The 19247-nt window shown below is 39.9% G+C and overlaps 1 protein-coding gene across 2 annotated transcripts in view; it reads left to right on the top strand.

Annotated features, from left to right (window-relative positions):
* Positions 1 to 14926, top strand: part of VWA8 (von Willebrand factor A domain containing 8) — an 88173-nt gene extending 73247 nt beyond the window's left edge. For both annotated transcript variants that reach the window (XM_088139487.1, XM_088139488.1), the window contains exons 39-45: positions 1116 to 1272; positions 3412 to 3520; positions 8844 to 8969; positions 10754 to 10912; positions 11984 to 12082; positions 13488 to 13726; positions 14616 to 14926. In XM_088139487.1, coding sequence (XP_087995613.1) covers positions 1116 to 1272; positions 3412 to 3520; positions 8844 to 8969; positions 10754 to 10912; positions 11984 to 12082; positions 13488 to 13726; positions 14616 to 14724 — 998 coding nt within the window. In that variant the 3' untranslated portion in view covers positions 14725 to 14926. The remainder of the gene's footprint in view (positions 1 to 1115; positions 1273 to 3411; positions 3521 to 8843; positions 8970 to 10753; positions 10913 to 11983; positions 12083 to 13487; positions 13727 to 14615) is intronic.
* The last annotated feature ends 4321 nt before the right edge of the window (positions 14927 to 19247 follow it).

The following is a 19247-nucleotide window of genomic DNA, read 5'->3' on the forward strand; positions in this document are numbered from 1 at the left end:
GATGCAGTTAAAGTTAGTAAGATTAATTGATCAAGAATCACTTCCTAATTCACATTAAAAGGCAGTCATACTATTCATTTTCCATACTGCTTTCAGTGTCCTTTATTTGCCATTGTAATCATGATCATTTCAAAGGAACTTCCCTTCATAATAAGGGTAGATGATTTAGAGATGATTTTGTGGAATGCGTAACAAATATCGTTCCCAGCAATCCAAGGATTGTGACCCAAGTGGAGATTTGGATGTCTATTACTTAACCAGGTGAAAATTGATACAGAAGAAAATGTCATAGGGTACATCTCCACCCATCTGGTGCCTTCCAAACATTTGAGAACTCCAGAATTCCCAGGCATCATGGCAACTGGAGAAAGCTATCCAGTGCACCTTTACTTGGTTAAAATGTTTGTCGGTTGCTGATTACGTGGTCCTATAAAGTTAAGATACCTTAAAGAGGTCAAAATATATCTACCTCTGGAGCAAATTTGTCTTAGAAGGAAAGTTTACATGGATCCAAATAACTCAATCAAACCATTTTCCAAAGATAATTCTCAACTGAGCAGGGTGCTGGAAATAGACACACATGTATTTTAGAAAGGTTGTTTTGCCTACCTGGACTTTTGCTTCAAAATTACAGACAAAAGAACTGAAACCTTCTGGCACAAAGTGAGCTTTTATTATATAGATTAAATGTATAAGGGTTTTTTAATAGTATGTTTTTTAATCTTGAATTAAAAGTTTCAAGGTTAATCTTTTAATTCAAGATTAAAAGATAAACTCTATATTTCTATCGAATATGATTTTTCCTAATACATGTGGGTATTTGTGTATATGTGCATAGAAAGGTAGGTAAATAAGTAATTAAATCCTTTAAAATTAAAATTTAAATTTTAAAAAATTTAAATTTAAATTTAAAAGGTAGGTAAATAAGTAGTTAAATCCTTTAAAATTCAGGTAGTGTTGTGCACACTAGATGGCAGCAAAGAGATATAGAAAACATTGACCCTTTGCTGCCACCCAGTGGTCATTCAGAATTTGCAGCCCTGATAGTATGCTAACGAAATAATAAAATGGCTATATACTCCTGGTCAAAAGTATTGTTCTGAATTCTTTTCCAGGTGGGAGAGACACTGCTGGCTTGGGAGGCAAAGGGGGTCCCTACAGACTGGATGCTGGTCACCAGGTGTACCAGATATCTCAAGCTGAGAAAGATGCTGTACCCGAAGAGGTGAAAAAAGCCGCCAGAGAAATGGGTGAAAAAGCTTTTAAGCAGAGGTTAGTGTCCACTTTTCTCTATTTAATTTTTGCTTGCATTCCCCTTCCTTTAGTGAGTCCAGGATTTGGATAAAATACTGTATATGTCGCACCCAAGAATGTAAGTCTTAAGGCAGATTTGATGCTGATGGTGATGCTGATGCTGACCAGGTAGTCCAAGGGCTTTCATTCTTCTTCTCTTCCCCTTGGAGGTGGGAGTTGGTTGCACTCCTAGTGCAACCCAGTTTATGCATATAGGGGAGTGTGGCCAATTGTAAGATAGAAGAAAAAAGCCTGCGAATGAACTTGAGGTCACAAGAAGCAATGGAACAAGTCCGTTTTGGTGCCTGAAGCGCCAGGTAACGTGACACCAGCAGGGTCTGTCTTCTGACGCTTACTAAGCTGGCTGCCTAATCTAATTACAGCGATAGCAGCAGAAGAATGAGTTCCAGTCATGAGGACAGAAGCTCAGGACAAGTCGCTACGGGTGGTATTTCTCCCCCTCTCCCCCTGGTTTCTGCAAAGAATAACAAGGAGAAAAATGGCTAGACCCCTCAAGGACGGGAACTGCACGGAGTTGGGAACTTCAAAGGGAAGAGTAGTGAGAAAAGGAACAAGGAATTTTAAGAAAAACTTTGATCGGGACCTATGTTGGTCTTTGACTGTAATAAAGATTTGATTTGATTCAAATTTGATTGGGAGCAGTAGTACCAATAAGTAATTGTAGTCTCAGGGTAAGTTGGTCCTTCACTGGTTCCTGCTCCACCTCCCGCTTTAGAGACTCATGCAGGGATTTATTCCAAGAAGCAGAGGCAGGGACCCTGACCTGTGCTGAGAAGAGAGGAAAAGAAATCAGACAGTGAGATGCAGTGGCTTGGTTCCTTTCTTGGTGTGTTCCCAAGTCCCAGGGTGTGACATGAATCTGGGGAGGGGAGAAGTCAGGCTAAACTGGGGGAGAAAGGGGAAGAAAAACTTGGGAATAATTCGTGGGAGGGAACATTTCAGGAGATGTATGGGGAGAATTACTTCACCTTGCAGGATGAGGTCTGGGGGTGCCCCATGGGAGACAACTGGGATGCTATTTCCCTAACAAGATACTCTCCAGATGTGTTAGATTACAGTTCCCATCATTTCCCACCAACTAGAAGGCACCAGTTTGGGGAAGGGGGGAGAGAGGGAGAGAGAGAAATGAGGGGCATGTAGGAAATCTTTGACCTGGAGAGTAAGGAATGGGGGGAAGGCTGAAAAACAGGCAGGACGCTATGAGGTCATCTCAGTCACTTGTTTTGTTCCTGATTATGATTCTGTCTCCCCCAGACGTTGAAGGCAGTTTTCAATGCAATGTATGTAGACAATGAGAGTTCTAGTGGCTTGGTAGCATTGGGACCATCTGTCCCTCAAGAGCTGTTTAGACAAGCTTCTTTCCATTAGCAATGGTTAGCTATCTCATTTGCCTTAGTAAAAAGGCAGTCTTGCTGCTGCTGCTGCTGCTGCTGCTGCTGCTGCTGCTGCTGCTGCTGCTGCTGCTGCTACTTCATCTCACTTCCTCAGCTAGGTGAAACCCTTACTACTGCTGCCTTTGACAGTGTATTGCTCCTTTCCTCCACTCCTTTCCTCCCTCTTCCTTTCCTTTGGCTACTTCTCCCAGGCTGGACAATACCCTAGCATCTGCCTGCTAAATGGATCCTCAAAAGCTACTGTCTTCTTCTTCCCTGATATTCCCATAATTTACTCCGTGACTTACTGAGGTACAGCTGGTCAATGGATCCCATTGTCTTATTATGGCTGTACCACCATAAGATTTGCAATAGATGGAGGAAAGACAGAAGAACAACGGCCTCACTGCTTTTCTCTTCTTGAGGATACATTGACATCCATGTGGAAAGCTCAAGTTCTAGGTGTAAAACTTAAGACTAAGAATTTGTTAAGAATAGGAAGATTCTAGCAGAGATGGAACTCTTGTGAGAACATGGACCTTTTGAATTAACAGAACACTGTCAGCTTTAGAACTTATCCACTAAGGGCCATTTTTATATTTGAATGCATGTTGTATACTCTACTTAATATTGCATGTCTTGAATTAAAGTTATTGTCTAGGCTTTGGATAGCTATGTAAAGAACCTGTTTTCATTCAGTTCCATATTGTCATAATTGCTTCAGATTAAGAGAGATCCAGATGAGTGAATATGATGCAGCAACATATGAAAGATTTTCTGGAGCTGTTCGAAGACAGGTTCAATCACTCCGAATTATTCTAGATAACTTACAGGTAATCATTTTGTTAACTGTTTTTCTCTTCTCCTGTCTGCTAGCCCTTGCATAGACAACCTCCCTTATCTGTATTTTAAGAAATAATTTCCTTTCACGTTCTCTGCAGGAGGAAGAGTGCTGCAGAGATCTGTCTGAGTGTTTAATCAACAATCACTTTCTGGGTTCCACTTGAAATTTTCTAACAATTGTTGCCTAACTAAACGGAGTTTGTTATATGCATGATCACGTAATGCAACGTTATGATGAAGAGCTGCAGTTCCCAAAGGATGCTCAAAAACACACAATTGGTGATTACAAGACATGTCATCTTAGAAACCTAGGGCTTTTCAGGGAACCAGCTTATGCTGTGCAGTAATACACATCGACTGTACGGCATTTGATAGTGGCAGGTTTTTAGCAACTCAGAGTTTCCTAACTTTTATTCTGGACTGTTGGGAAGAGATGATGTAAAGGGGCTCAGAACTCTGCCTGTCCATCAGTTCATTAGCAAGCTAAGCCTCCGAAAACAGAGCAGAACAGGAGCAAATTTGGTATGATGGGAGAAGCCAGCAAAAGAAAAGTCTAGTTCGAAAATAGGCTGGATCTAAATGGGGGCTGCAAGAATCAGTTTGGTGCAGTGGTTAAGGCACCAGGCTAGAAACCAGGAGATGGTGAGCTCTAGTCCTGCCTTAGGCATGAAGCCAGCTGGGTGACCTTGGGCCAGTCACACTCTCTCAGCCCTAGGAAGCAAGCAGTGGCAAACCACTTCTGAAATCTTGCCAAGAAAACTGCAGGGACTTGTCCAGGCAGTGACCAGGAGTCAACACAAAAATCTCTAAAAGTCCCTTCTGTCCACCCCTAAGGGTGAGGCTGTGAATCAGAAAGCTGCCAATTCCTCCATTCTGAGTTTTGGTTAATTTCTGATTTTGTTCACAGTGCCATATATGTGCAATTTGCTACTCATACTTCCCTTGATATTCATATCTGCTAGTGTTTATGCCTGTAGATTAAATCTCAACAGCAAAAGGATGTTTATTTATTTACTCAATTTATATCCTGCTCTGTTTCTTGGAGAGTCTAAGCAGCTTACAAAGTATTGATATGATAGCATTAAAAACAAGAATCAATTAATACAGTTATAATTCAGTCAATCTTGACGTACAATGTACAGGTTGATTAGAAAGGATTCCTGATAGGGGTGTAGGTTTCCTTCAAGTTTCCATTTTGCAGAGATTAATTATCATATGGAGTGGCATTCATAAATAATTTATAAACAAAAAATGCTAATTGAAAACTGCAACAAGGTGTATATGTTCCAAATCTACACATTTATTCTAGAATTCTCTAAGTTACATTCAGAGGCAGAGCAGTACTGTAATGTTAGCCGATGAAGTGGAAAGAAACGGGAAATGTGCATATCCATAACATTTACATGCATGTCTGAATTAGATCAAGGCTCACTAGGGACTGAATATGGGAATGTCAGCTATCATCAGCAGAGAGATGAATTAGCATAGTGTATTAGAGTACTGGACATGGATTAAGGAAATCTGGGTCTAAAACCTTGCTATGACAGCCAAGACGTTCATTAGATATCCTTGAAGAAGATGCTGTACTTCAACTGAAGTGTCTCTGGGACAATAGGGTTGATCCTATAGATTTCAACAGTACCAGTCAAAGTAAACAGAGTCACATTCATGAGATGGGCGGCTATATAATATTGACAAATAAATAAACTATACGAATACTGTTCTTAAAACTGTTGTGAGCATTACAGCCTGAACACTAGATTCCAAGTATTGCTAACTAAATTACATGGTGTTGTACAGTGTATCCTATTCAGAGCTCATTGAAAAAATGGATAGTAAAGAAAATATTTTGATAATCACCCAGGACAAGTTTAAACAAATTCAGACACTAGATGCAAGGATGCAATTGTACTCTAGAACTTGCTGCATGTTGTTTTTAAAAGAATTGTTGATTTATATCTCAGTGTGCTGTTGTATTACTGTAACATCATTTGCTCCAGCAGTGATATGCATTGGGTAAGCCTGTAGTTCATCTGTATATGCAGTGTGATGGGTGTTGGATATTAGCAATTACCTTTTTTTAAAATCTAACCTCTACTTTGCAGAGGGTAAAGAATCTGGTGCAAATTCTAAGTAGAATAATACATATCTTTTAGCTTGTAGGTGAAAAAAAAGTTCCATTTTAAATGCTGAAGATCTTCTGCTTGTATTAATAAAACAATTGCAACCCAACCAATGTTCTTCATTGGCCACATGTCAGCTGCAACAAGCTTTTCAGCTTCAATAACACATCTCTTGTTCGAAGGCTTTCTCATGTGATGGTTCAGATGTTGTATTCAACCCCGCCCCCCCAGGAAGACTAGAGTACTCAAGGCGTTGCACAAAGAAGCGTGCAACTAACACTTGGCCGTTGCCATGCCGAGCCTGCTGTATCCGGGCCCGTGTCTGTTCTGAGCCCATCAGCACCCCTTCCTGCATTATCAGCAAAGGACGTACATCCGTCTTCCTTTTGACTAACAAAGGGTTGTTTAAAGTTCAAGGGGAAAGTGCCATAGGCTTGCTTCCTGAGACTGCATTGTCTTCCTAGGAAATGTGCAGCCGAGCTGTTTCACTAAAGAACCAGACATCCCCTGCTGCTTGTAATAGAAAGACAAGGAAAAGGCTAGTCCAGCTTTTGACCTAAACAACTGTTTATTTGATGTCTGGGGTGGGGATGAAATGGTATGGATCCCATTATTCCTTTGCTATCCAGTTGTTGCGGAGACAATATTGTATCTCTTGTGTTGCTGCTTCTTGAGACGGGAAGTTCCTATGTTTCAAACTTCTTCAAACAAAACCAAAGAGAAAAACGAAACATGGATATTAGAACAATATGTCCTCCTAGCTTTCTGATGCACTTGTTTTGATCCTGGGGGGCTGTGTTCCACCCCTGTTATAAGGTGAAGAGCTGAGGCAAATAATCTTTTTTACAGTTATAACTAAGCACCTCAAGAACGCTCACCATAGGCTTTCTTAAGATAAAAAAACTATTCAACCTCTTCTCCTGCATGATTTGCTACTCCCAATTAGACCTCATGTAACCCAGTGGCTAAACTTTTGGACTGTGGTGCTGGAGAAGACTCTTCAGAGTCCCCTCGACTGCTAGGAGGTCAAACCAGTCAATCTTAAAGGAAATCAACCCTGACTGCTCATTGGAAGGATTGATAATGAAGCTCAAGCTCAGATACTTTGGTCACCTAATGCAAAGAGAGGACTCTTTGGAAAAGACCCTGATGCTGGGAAAGATTGAAGGCAAAAGGAGAAGAGGATGGCAGAGGATGAGATGGTTAGATAGCATCACTGAAGCAATGAGCATGAAACAGCAAACTCAGGGAGGCAGTGAAGGACAGGAAGGCCTGGCGCGATATGGTTCATGGGGTCACGAAGAGTCGGACACAACTTAACAACTGAACAACAACAACAAAACTTTTGGCACTCCCATAGGAAAAGGAGAAGTGGGGTAAGGATGGGTAAGTCATGACTACACACTATCTCTCGAAGACACACATATCTCCTAGAACGTCTCCAGCTGGTGCTACTGAACTTCAGTGGTCAAATCTCCAATTTTCAGGGATATGTTTTTTCATGCTTTTCAGCAAGAAAAAGAGAAAAAAGGGCTGGTAACTCATATACTTTGGACTTCAACACTTCCTTGGCATATTGTACTGAAGGAGGGCTACTTGCACACCTGGAAGTGTTGTCAAGCTGTTCAGTGGTGAGACAAAGTGGTGAAGTTTCAAATGAGGACCTGTTCCCCATTTGGATCAGTTCTGCAATGAACTCTGGATTACTTTAGTAAGCCAGTTCTGCTGCTGTCCTCTGGAGTTTGGAAGATAATCTACTTTAGAGTTAACATAAAACATCTGAAAATGCTCTACAAATATCATTTGTTTGTTTTCATTATCATAAGCAAGTAACTGGAGTTCATTGATACATTCAAATAGAGTTTCATTGTTTTTGGACAAATAATTTTGTGGGCCTTTGGTTATACACTAGAAGAATTTCTCTCTTTAAATAATTTGAATTTTATTCCCAGGATTTAATATTTCCCAGGAAAGGTTTCAGGGTAAGAAAATAGTCCAATAGGAACTCTTTTTTTCTTAATGAAGCTAGCAGGAGGATGCAAGTTCTTTACAGAGTTCGTAGCTAGGGACAAATCACAACCAACTACATACACAAACCAGAGTCTCAACCTCAGCCAGAGTCCAGGGCCAAAGTCAACAGTGTCTTGTTAGGATTTACTGTACTTTGGCCTTCACTGAAAGCTCACCAATGGATGGCAAAGAACACTCTTCAGTTTTGGCCACTTTTAGGGTATCTTGATATGCATGGCCAGCCAGGTAAAGATAGCAAGTTAATCAAACATTTTCAGTGAGACTTCTCATTCTGATGCAAGAAGGACAATAAAGACAGAATTGTGTTAGCTGCGAAACTGTAGGAACAGTACAAGATTTCATTTAAGACTTCCTCTGCTTGGTATGAATTACTGGGCATTATACTCCCACAAATAGATAGAAAGGGGGGTCCACAGAGGGTTAAAAAACTCAAGATGGGGTCCACATCCTTTTTCACATGCAGTCAAAGCCCTCTGCAGACACCCCTGAAGAAGAAGCTTACTGGATCTTGAGTTCCTTGTTAACAGCACTCCATCCATCATCCTAGTAAAACATTGAAAGAAGCAGGCTTCCCATGGGGTATTCCTTTTGTTTCGGTTTTTAACAATGCCAATGCTTGGTGCAAACATTATTGAGGGCAATTAAATGTACTTTCCACGAACCTGAAATTTATTTGCCTTCTATTATTTTCTTTTTGGTTCTTTTTGGTTTTGAAAACCAAGAACATGTGCATTTTACATCAGTTGGTCATGCTCCTGTTCTCTGTATGTCACTTTTGTGACTTTGCTTTGCTTAGGTTTTGTTTGCTAAAAGAGGATTAACTGATTTGGTAACCCTCTTTGTCAGAGTGCTGGAATTACATGGGTTGTCAAATAGGACATAGGTCTTTGATTAAATTCTTTGATTAAATTCTAGCATTTCATGGTTCACATCACATGCAAGATCTGGAGACTGAAAAAGAATGTATTTCATCAACATTGATGAATGTTGCTATTCCTCTGATAGAAAGACCTGTCTAGTCATGCTTTAGTTTCAAATACTTGTGCCAAAGCTGACTGTAGAATTTGGAACACAAGTCCCAGTAGGCCATTCAGTGAAAATATGTCATCAAAAATGGAAGTAGCCTTAAGGGTGATTATGATATTTTATTCCTCCATAGGCCAAAGGGAAGGAAAGACAGTGGCTAAAACATCAGGCAGTTGGAGAACTGGACGATGCCAAGATAATTGATAGTCTGACTGGGGAAAAAACCATCTATAAGCGACGTGGAGAACTTGACCCACAAGTAAGTTAAAAGTTATAAACCAGCTTGTCCACTAGTTATTTTTCTAGTCTGTGTGTGCAATTTTACTGAAGAACATGAGACCATAAGAAAAATTAACTTCTTCTTAAGACTCTCCAACTGCATGTGTTCATCCATAACCAGTGCACAGTGCTTATATTGCAAAGTCACAGCTGATGCTCTCTCCAGCATCATCATGGAATAGTTTCTGGAGATTTCCCAAGCTAAGCTCCAGTACGCTGACATGATGATTGACGTATATTATAGTGTGAATCACAGTGGCTATAATGAGTTTCTTTCCATGGTTTCTGAGTGACTGTTGTAAAGCGTATAGTACAGTGTTTCTCAACCTTGGCAACTTTAAGATGCATGGACTTCAACATGCTGGCTAGGGAATTCTGGGAGTTGAAAAACACTGGTGTAGTAGTTCTAAATTAAACAGTAGCAACTCGGGACATGGTGGACTGAAAGACAAATTTTCTCAGTATTTTAGATAATGGGCGAGCTGGTTTTATCTTCTCTTTGGCTAAGAATGAAACCAGATATGAGAGCAGCAGAAGACTTGCAATAAGGACTCAATTTAAAAAAAAAAAAGTTTTGATGTTTGCAGGGTTATGGTATTCAGTGGCAAAGTGGTTTAGTGTTAGCTGTGTACCTTAAAAAGAGTTTTACACCAACATGCTTAATTTTCAAGTGCAGAGTTAGATTAGAGTCAGTGGTCATATGCCCATCCTGTTTAATTCCAGAACTCCTGATTAAAGAAATTCCAGCCATTTGTTATATTTGATCAGAACCCTCTGAATTGACATAAAGCATAAATAATCAGAGAAAAGAACTGAACTGTGAAAGGTTTGTTGCACTGAGGAAAGAAGAATTCAAAACAGAATACTCAAATAGTGATTCAGAGAACAATATTCAGAAGCAACTCAGACAAACATCTCACTAATTCACTGCATTATAAGAAAGACAGGGTCCAGCACAATCAGGCTTGCAAGATTCTGTTATTCTAGCCAATCTCAATAAAAGTAGTTTTAGCCTTCCTGTGGAGTTGATTTCCTGGTCTGGCCTACCTAGTGGGGCAAATACATGGCTTCCATTTCCATGGCTGAGGGTAGATTTAAACCTGGATCTCCCCGCATCTGGCCCAACACCTGAATCACTATATTACAGTGGCTCACTTTTGAAATATTCTGAAAAACCCACTGCTAGTGCTATTCCCGAGACAATCAGAGTACCTGTAGTACAATTCAGTGAGTGAGCTAGCATTGGGTTTCCACAAGATTTATTGCTTGGTACACCATTAAACTCACAGGTACACAAAGAATACTTCTGAATCCAAAGGTGCAAGAGTGCTCTTTGAAAACTAATTAAGTTCCTTTCTTCCCAGTCTAATCAATATTTATTGATTTTGTACTTACATGTCTTTTTACGAAACCTGCCTTCTAACCTAGCGTGTCCTCTTAATTCCATTTTTTCATTTATGAGTGCAGTTTAAGCAAAGGCAGGGCAAGAACAGGCTTTCAGAATTCTTTTCCCGTCCTTTCTCAGCAGTGGGCATAGAAGGCATTTATACTTTCTTTTGGGTAACACAAAATGTGTTGCGTCTGGGTCTCTAGTTGCCTGGATGTGTGTGTCTGAGGATTGGTGGTGGTCTAATCAGAGTTGGTGATATGTGTTACCCGGCTGTGGGTCTCTAATCAGATGGGCCCATAGATGCTGGTTCTGGGTGTGCGTGTTTCGGCACTAGTTGACATGTAATTTTATAATTTGTCATCTGCTTCTTTAAGCTTGGAAGTCCTCAGCAGAAATGCAAGCGCCTCTGCCTGGTGGTGGACGTCTCTGGCAGCATGTACCGTTTCAATGGAGTCGACAGACGACTCGAGCGATCCATGGAAGCTGTTTGCATGGTTATGGAAGCGTTTGAGAATTATGAGCAGAAATTTAAGGTGAGTCTCAGATGGAACCAGATTTGAATAGTTAGAGGTGCATGTGTGGGTGGGCTAGGAGGAAGTATCAAAGACTTGGCCTTCTTTTCCCTGAAACATCACAGAATCTCACAAAGTCTGGACTTTGACTGGATATTTGACAAGCACATTAGTGTCTAAATGTTAAATTATGTTAAATTTTTAATAAACATAATGTACCTGATAATGCCACAGGCCCATTTTGGATGCTTTTTCATACTCAGTAGTTTTCCCATCCTGGTCTGATACCATTGCTAATCTATGCAGAACCCTGTTTTCTCCCTAATTCACCCATTCCTTTAGCAAGCATGCTCTACTAAACCAATATAGGTGAGCCTTAAAGAGGCCGTGGGACTCTGTCATTTCTGGAAGAGTTTCATTTCAGTTTATTTCCCCTCCCCAGAAACGTGTTCATACTTGTAGTCAGTGCCAAGAAATCTAGAATTAATAGATTTCTTGGCACATAAATTAAGAATTAATTAACTAACATTTATTTATTAAATTATTAATAATAATATATTTGATTAATCAAATTAATAGTACTATAATATAAATAATAATATAATGATAAAACCTGCCTTTCAATTATCATGAATGGAAAGGAATAAATAAATGTGAGCATACCAGCTACAAATGTTAGTGAATTGCCATATCATTTTTAAATACTCCACATGCTGGAACCCTAGCTCTTCTAGGGAGAAATTATTGCTGCAACAATTAAGAAGGGAAAACATGTAATTATTTCTGCTTTTGTGAAGTCACAAAGTTCCCGTTTTGATGAAGTTGAGGCTGGGTCTGCTGGGAATCAGCCAGTGACATTTGCTCATTTACTGAAAACAGGAAACTAAATTATAACTTTTAAACACATGACCGAAGGCCTAACACATATGTAATTTGGCATACTAGCAGAGAGGTTTTCACGACAAGAATCAATGGGTGGGGCAGAGTGGAACAATGCTCCAAGCTGTAACCTTGGCTCTTTTTATTACGACAACGGACCACTTTGCTTGAAGATGCTGCTTCAATTTCTTTGTTCAAATCTTTCCCATGCAGTACAATATCATTGGCCACTCAGGAGATGGTTTCAACATTGTCCTGGTCCCCAATGACAAAGTTCCAAAGGACAATAAACAGAGACTAGAGATTCTAAAGGTATGCTTTTTTAATGAAGTGTTTAAGTCTAGCTGGGCAGATTTGTAATTGTTTCTATCCAGGAGAGAAAAGCAAACTAGAAACAGGGAGTAGAACTACGTGGAAGAATGATATGCTTCTGGCGCTTTGGAATCTGGAGGAAAATATTTATGTTCATATAGAAAATCTCCCTATACAGTATTAGTTCCAGGAGTGTATGGATTTCCTTCTCTGTGTAACGATCCTCTTAGCATAGCAAAACAAAGCTAGAACGACTTTGTTCTCATCAAGCATTGGTGTTATACACACTTATCCCAAATGCATGTACTATTACATTAGGTCAGTGATTCTCAGCCTTTCTCTAATGGGGACCATTACACAGTTACTGACAGCTTTTATACGCCAGAGGTCAGCCACATGGTTTATTTATGTAATGCCTTGGCAAACGTGGTGTTTACAGGGGACCTGAAAGTTGAGTAACCATTTTTTTTTTTACAAAAAAGTAAATGGACAAAATCTCCAAATTGCACAAGACAGGAGACCTCCCCCAAATGTGCACTTAAAAAATAGATGTTTCTAGTAGGGAGCGCTAGTGAGGCATCAGTGGTCCCTATTTTGTCAGATTCATTTCCTAGTATATATCTGAGCTTTGCCTCCCAACATGTCACAGAGACCTAGTGGACCTCTTACAAACTTATTCTGTGCAGCTTGTCCCCAGTAAATGAAGGCTGCCTTGTTCGTATCCTTTAGTGTGATTAATTGACTGGCTTCTCTCTGCCATGCAGGCAAAAATAGTGCTCCCCTCATCAGGCCGTTGATCCTTACACTTGATCCCTGCACTCCTTAAGAGAAGATCTTGCCGTGGTTCTCAGCTCCATACAATGCACTCATGCATTCATTGACCTAATTCCTGTATAGCAACCTTGAACATAAGCAGAAGATAACTTCATCTTAATACTTGGATTGGGCTTCCTAACTAGGCATAAATAGATATAAGTGGATTAAGAAAGAGAGAATGAGGAGTGGTCTTGGTAGCTGACCAACTTCCCTGATCAAAAATGGTTCACAGTGACCAAATCCAGGTAGTCACCAAATGCAGGTAGTAAAAAATGGGAGATCTCTAAAGAGGGGAGAACTTTTATGTTAACTGACTAGATAGGATCAGTGGTTTCCATTCTCAGAACTGTCTGCTGAACATGTTAAACGTTAATAATACGATTACGCTTGATTTCTCTATGTGAAGGGGGTCAGATCACATTGGGTATTGTCTCCTGAATATGCTAAACGTTAATAATATGATTACGCTTACTTTCTCTGTTTGTTTGAACATAGATTCATGAGCTTAGTTTTGAAGGTCAGATCACATTGGGTATTATTTCCTTCCTTGGGCATGTCACTTAAGGGATTCTACTTTTTGTCTCCCCAGATTATGCATGCTCACTCTCAGTTCTGTATGAGTGGAGATCATACTCTGGAAGGCACAGAGCATGCCATCCAAGAGATCGCAAAAGACGATGCAGATGAATATTTTGTCATAGTCTTAAGTGATGCCAACCTGGAGCGGTACGGCATTCCTCCCGCAAGATTTGCACAAGCCTTGACTATCAATCCCAAAGTGAATGCTTTTGCCATATTCATTGGCTCCTTGGGGGATCAAGCAGACAGGTAAGTTGAAGTATGGATACACCCACAAAGCTCAGGAGGACTATATGGGGCAAGGCATGGTGGTTGGGGCAATTTCGGTGCAAGTTTTCCCAGATCCCATTCCTGGGAGCCAGTGCTTATGTAGAAAAGGAATGGTAGGGGTGATCCTCTGTCTTGTTCCTGTCCCAGGCATACTGGTGCTAAGTAGGAAGAGGGAAGCGTTTTTTTTATCCTTGTTTAGAAAAGGGATGCTGATGAAAGCAATTCTTCTGTTGCACTGGCTTTGAAGAAAGCCAATCAAAAGATGCTTCTCTGAGCATGAATCATAACAAAATTCAGATGATGTAAGGAAAAGAGTCAGGCTCAATTTCATATAATGATTAACTGCACTGAGCCAAGCCCAAATTTGTGAACCTATGCTATTCTGCTCAGTTCAGGAGTGGCTGGGGTAAATAAAGGTTTTTTTTCCAACAATCTGACCATATTCTCTACCCTCAAAAACTGCTCCCACATCTGAGAAATGCTGATTAACATGTCATTTTGCAAACCAGTGAAAACAACTTGAAATCATTCCGTATACTTTTGTTCTAACCTCATCACGCAAAGCTTAATATGCCCCATCGCTTAATAGATGTGTTTGCATTTAAAAAGTTGTTGGGAATTTCTGCCCATTACAGTTTCAGTACCACTCATGACGCGTGATATAAACACACATCTCTAGAAGGTATTTCCCCAAAGCTTGTACTCACTGAACCTTCTGATCTTTTCGTTTTATGATTCAGAAGTTTTTTTGTTTAAAAAAAAAACCTTTTTCGGTCCTTTCTTGAGAGATTAATTTTACTGAAATATTCTTGGGTTGATTAAAAGTGATGAGATCTTCCATGGTAATTTTTTTCCTTCTGATCTTTAGATTGCAAAGGACATTACCTGCAGGTCGTTCTTTTATTGCTATGGACACCAAGGAAATTCCACAGATTTTGCAACAGATTTTCACATCCACCATGCTTTCAAGCTCTTAGAAAAGACTTTTATTGAATAACTTGACTGTTCAACATGCAAGACCAGCTCAGAGCAGTCAAAATGACCTGTTGATCGGAACTGGAGCATTAATCCCTAATCTTTATATTGAACTAAATATGCTTTATATTGGAGTACATATTATACTTGAATTAAAGTGACCTAAATCATGCTATTCTTCAATAAAGAGCTTGATTTTAAAAACACAGAGCCTTTGATTAATTTAAAGATTTCTACACAGATTTCCTTAAATACATTTTGTGCTCGATATCTATCAAAGAAAACAACATAAAGGATATTTCTGGTTGATTCTTTTTTAATATTTATTTGAAGAATTGGTACAACTAAGAATAAATTTGGGTCAGTTTCTTATGCTTCTCTTTCAAAGACTAATATTCGTGGGAACAATAGATGATTTGGATACATCAAGTTAAAACAGAAACTCATTTTAAAAACTACACCTATTTCTAGGTGCTCAAATAACTTGTTTTGCATTGACTATAGAAGAAAGGGCATGTATTAACACGCTATTCTTAACTGTTGTAACGTCTGGGCTTGGAGCAATGTCCAAATCCACCTCCCTTAACACTGTTTCTTTGCATTTGCTCCTTGGAGTACGTACACAGGGTGGTTTGTTTTATTTATTTCAACAGATTGCTGTTACATTTTCTACTAGGAACGCCTTTCCACTCACAAACATGCTCAGAACAGCCCGTTGTCTGACCTATGTCCGAGATGTTCTCATTTTCCTTTTGCGCAAAAATTGAGAAACAAAATTCCTCCAGAGAAGAATATGCTTATAAAGCAAAACCTCTCCACTCAAGAGAGGTTGGTGGTCCTTGTGGCACCACTAGAGGAGGAAGATAACAAGGTTTCTCCTTGGCAACTGGGCAGCAAATTATCAACAAGTTGTGAAGGAATGTCTGGATTCCACAGTGGCTAAACAATGTTTTGCTGCTGGTACAGTTGGCTGATATTTGGCTGTATTGAGAAGCGGGGAGAAGACACCTTTGAATGAAGAGCATTCTGACCAAATCTAAAAAGCATTTCCTGTAAGAAATGTTTTTCTTGCAAAAGAAAGGTTTTTTCAAAATCTACTCCCTTGTTGCTGTTCTTATTGATGGATGAGCCCTCGCATGCAGAGACAAGGTGGGAACCATTTCTAAGCTATCTCCCATGTTCATTCTTGTATACCATGCCAAGGGTCATGATGGCAAAGTGTCATGACCACAAAAGGAAAACTGGCAGAGCCAAAGCAACCCAAAAACACAAGTTGTTGCAGGTATTGAATACAAATAATAGTCAATAAATCAAGCAAATAAATAAACTTCCTGATGCACTAATGGGTCAAGAGTTCTGTTCACTAGTTCTAAGTCTTGGAAGAATGACATCAAAATCTTAGGCAGAGCATCTTTCATGCACACAGGCTGAATTATTAGCCATGATTCTACCTAGCCAGAAAGAGCTTTCTGATGTTCATTTAATTTTTGATAACCTCTCATTAAGTTAGTCCACAAAATTACACAAGAGATAAGCCTCAGCAGGTGATGGTATCAACTGTCTAGGCCAATAACCTCTGCAACTTGAAGATGTATGGACTTCAACTCCCAGAATTCAAACATCTTAAAAGTTGCCGTGGTTGAGAAACACTGGTCTGGGCTCAGAAGCAAAGCACAGATGGGCCTTGTTTTTCCTTGGATAAGAACCCACCATCACTGAACCTCTTCTCTGCTGTTGCCAGTAAAGCAGTGTGGGTATGTCCAACCTCAGCTTGAAGATTTGAAAACAATCTATAAGAACTCAGAGTGTTCAAAATAGAACAGCCAGACAGTCAACTAAGAGTGGCTAATGTGATGACGTTATGCCACTAAATTGCTCCCCTTGCTGCCTGCCAGTTCATTTCTAACAGTCTTTTATAACTTTAAAACCCTTAAACAGTTTGCAGCCAAGTTCCTTCTTCCTGTATTCATGACCAAGCCTGGCACTTGTTTCTCCTCCAAGCAAGAGGCGGGCTATGAAAGAACCTTTTCCACATCTCGCTGTGCATCAGGGCAATGACCTCAAGAAAATGCTCATTCTTCTCCATGATATTGTTAGAACTATAGTTAATGCTTTGTTTCCACTTTATTTTATTTGTCTAACATGCTGGATGGTTTTAACCCCATGGCGCTGGTTTTAGGTTATCTAGGTTTATCATCATTGCTTTATGGTGACTTTCTTTTATGTTCTCAATTTATCTATGCAGTGTCCAAAAAACAATGATCAACAAGTGACATGTGGTTCTCTGAAGGCTAGAAAATATGGGCATGTTGCTTCTACTTTTAGTATGCCTTCTTTGGGCATTAAACACATGCATTGTTTTTGGTTTTCCAATTTATATGGTTCCAACAATGTCATCCATTCAGTCAGGGTTTGGTCACCTCCCATTTCAGCAATATGGGCAAGCATTGACATGCTGCTTTAAAAAGCTCATCAGCTACATCCCGAGACATGCAAACAGTAAGAATCTATTTTCCCAACTCTTGACATTTGAAAAAAATAAAGAAGAGCCTGTTTGTGTAGATTTCCGTCTTTTCTATTCTTACTCTCCACAAAATGCAATGGAAAAGTGTGTGCCTGGGTTCAGAATTATCCCGAACTGTTCTTTCCACCATACGTCCCTGTGCCAGTTAATTTACTATCATAAATTGTTTTTGTTTTTTTCTTTTGGGAGAGATGATATATAAAGCTCGAGAGGGGAAATTATGAACTTTGATTCTTCTACGAAAGGTAAAACGTTTGTTATAAAACACAGCAAAAACCATGAAACAATTGCTAGCACAGAATATCTAAAAGCTGGTACTTCCATCTAGCACAAGGACATAAAATATTAACATTGTTAAACAGGGATATTTTAACTCAGTACCAAAATGAGAGCAATGTAGGACCAGGTGGGCCTCCTTAGAGAGAGTTTACTTCCTTGTAACCCACTTATCTTCCTTCAGCCATAGCACATGGAAGAAAGAACTTGATCTAAGCAATTTAAATGAACAAGCAGCACTATTTAAAACACCTTTAGATATTATCGATTTGATTATGTGCCACCAAGTTGTTTTCGACTCCTAGTGACCCCATAGATAGATTTTCTCCATAATACTTAATAGATTCAGGTTATAAAATAGATTTGGGTATTATGAAAGGATTTTAAAGATCACCACCAGCATTTGTAATTAGGGCCGAAACAGTTTAGAAATGTGCTTTCTAAAGTGTCAACAATAAAAAGTTTCAGGCTTCTTCTGGAGTAATCCATTTAGAATTAACGTGGAACTGAGGTTGTTTAATTATTTGGAAAGTGAAAACTTTGGGCCCTTCAAGTACCTCCTGAAGCAATCTGGGTTTCTTTGGGGCATCTGATGGCTTTTCTGAAATGACGTGGAATAGGACCTGATAAGAAGTCATACTTAACCAAGCTTGGGTCACAGGAGAAATTAATTTAGGAATGTTCACAGAAAGCCATCCCTGTATCCCACCAGTCCATTCCAAGGCCAGCTCTACAAATGGGCACAGTGAGGCAACATCCAGGTACCAGGAGTTGGGGAGGGAGGGCAGACTACGTTGTCCTGGCCCCATTTATCCACCACTTATCCTGGTGGCTGCAGGGAAAGGAAGGGACAGGAACGATTTACACACTCAAAGTCCATGCCTAGCCTTCAAATAAACATTGTGGACAAAGGACTTGCAGTTGTACATTGCGTAACATTGGCAGATGCTGTTCTTCTTGGGGGCATGCAGTTCTGGGTTCAGGACATGATCTCACTCAAGGTGCTCCACTGGGCTGTCCCCATCTGTTGCCAACTTCTTTAAATAAAAATGCTGACATTGGTGCCTCCATCCAAAGTCAGGGCTCTGATGGGAAGCAAGTCCCCTCGGCCTTCTAGGAAGCCAAAGTAATAAAGGAAAGCCATCTTATAGCTGAACTATCTTAAGCCCCACACTTTTTACATGCATCGCACCCCTGATCCAAGATTTTTAAAAAGAGTACTAGTTAGAGACAATCTGCATGAATGAATAGATTAGTGTTTGTGTACTGCTTCCTTGATCTGGAGCTGCTGTAATTCGGGGTACCATCTATGCCTACTGCAATGCCTTGAAAGGGGCACCTCTTCTGATCTACATCTACATCCACATTCTTGCATGATTAGAGTTAAATCAGAGGCTCGGTCTCTCTTGGCAAGCAAATGAAAAAAAAACAACCCTGTTTTCAGAATTCATTGAGCTCTTCTGAGCAACTGAATCTTGGGAACTGTTTTTCTTTTCGCAAACGAGTTTCTTGTGCCTACAGTTTCCGTGGCTTTCACTGGAATGAAAAGCTACATGAATTAAGATCTGTCTCCCCCACCTTCCAGTAGAACCGGATGGATGTGTGAGAATAGACTTCACAGAGCTCTCATCAACAAATCTTTCTTGTGGAGCTGCCTGTTCAATGAATCCCTTGCAGCAATAAGAGGCTGGCTTCCTATTGCAGACCAGGGAATATGCCATCCCC

Source organism: Python bivittatus, unplaced genomic scaffold, assembly GCF_059951505.1.
Source record: "Python bivittatus isolate LINGU-HERP-01145 unplaced genomic scaffold, Pbiv_v1 ctg000210_np1212, whole genome shotgun sequence".
NCBI classification, from domain to species: Eukaryota; Metazoa; Chordata; class Lepidosauria; order Squamata; family Pythonidae; genus Python; species Python bivittatus.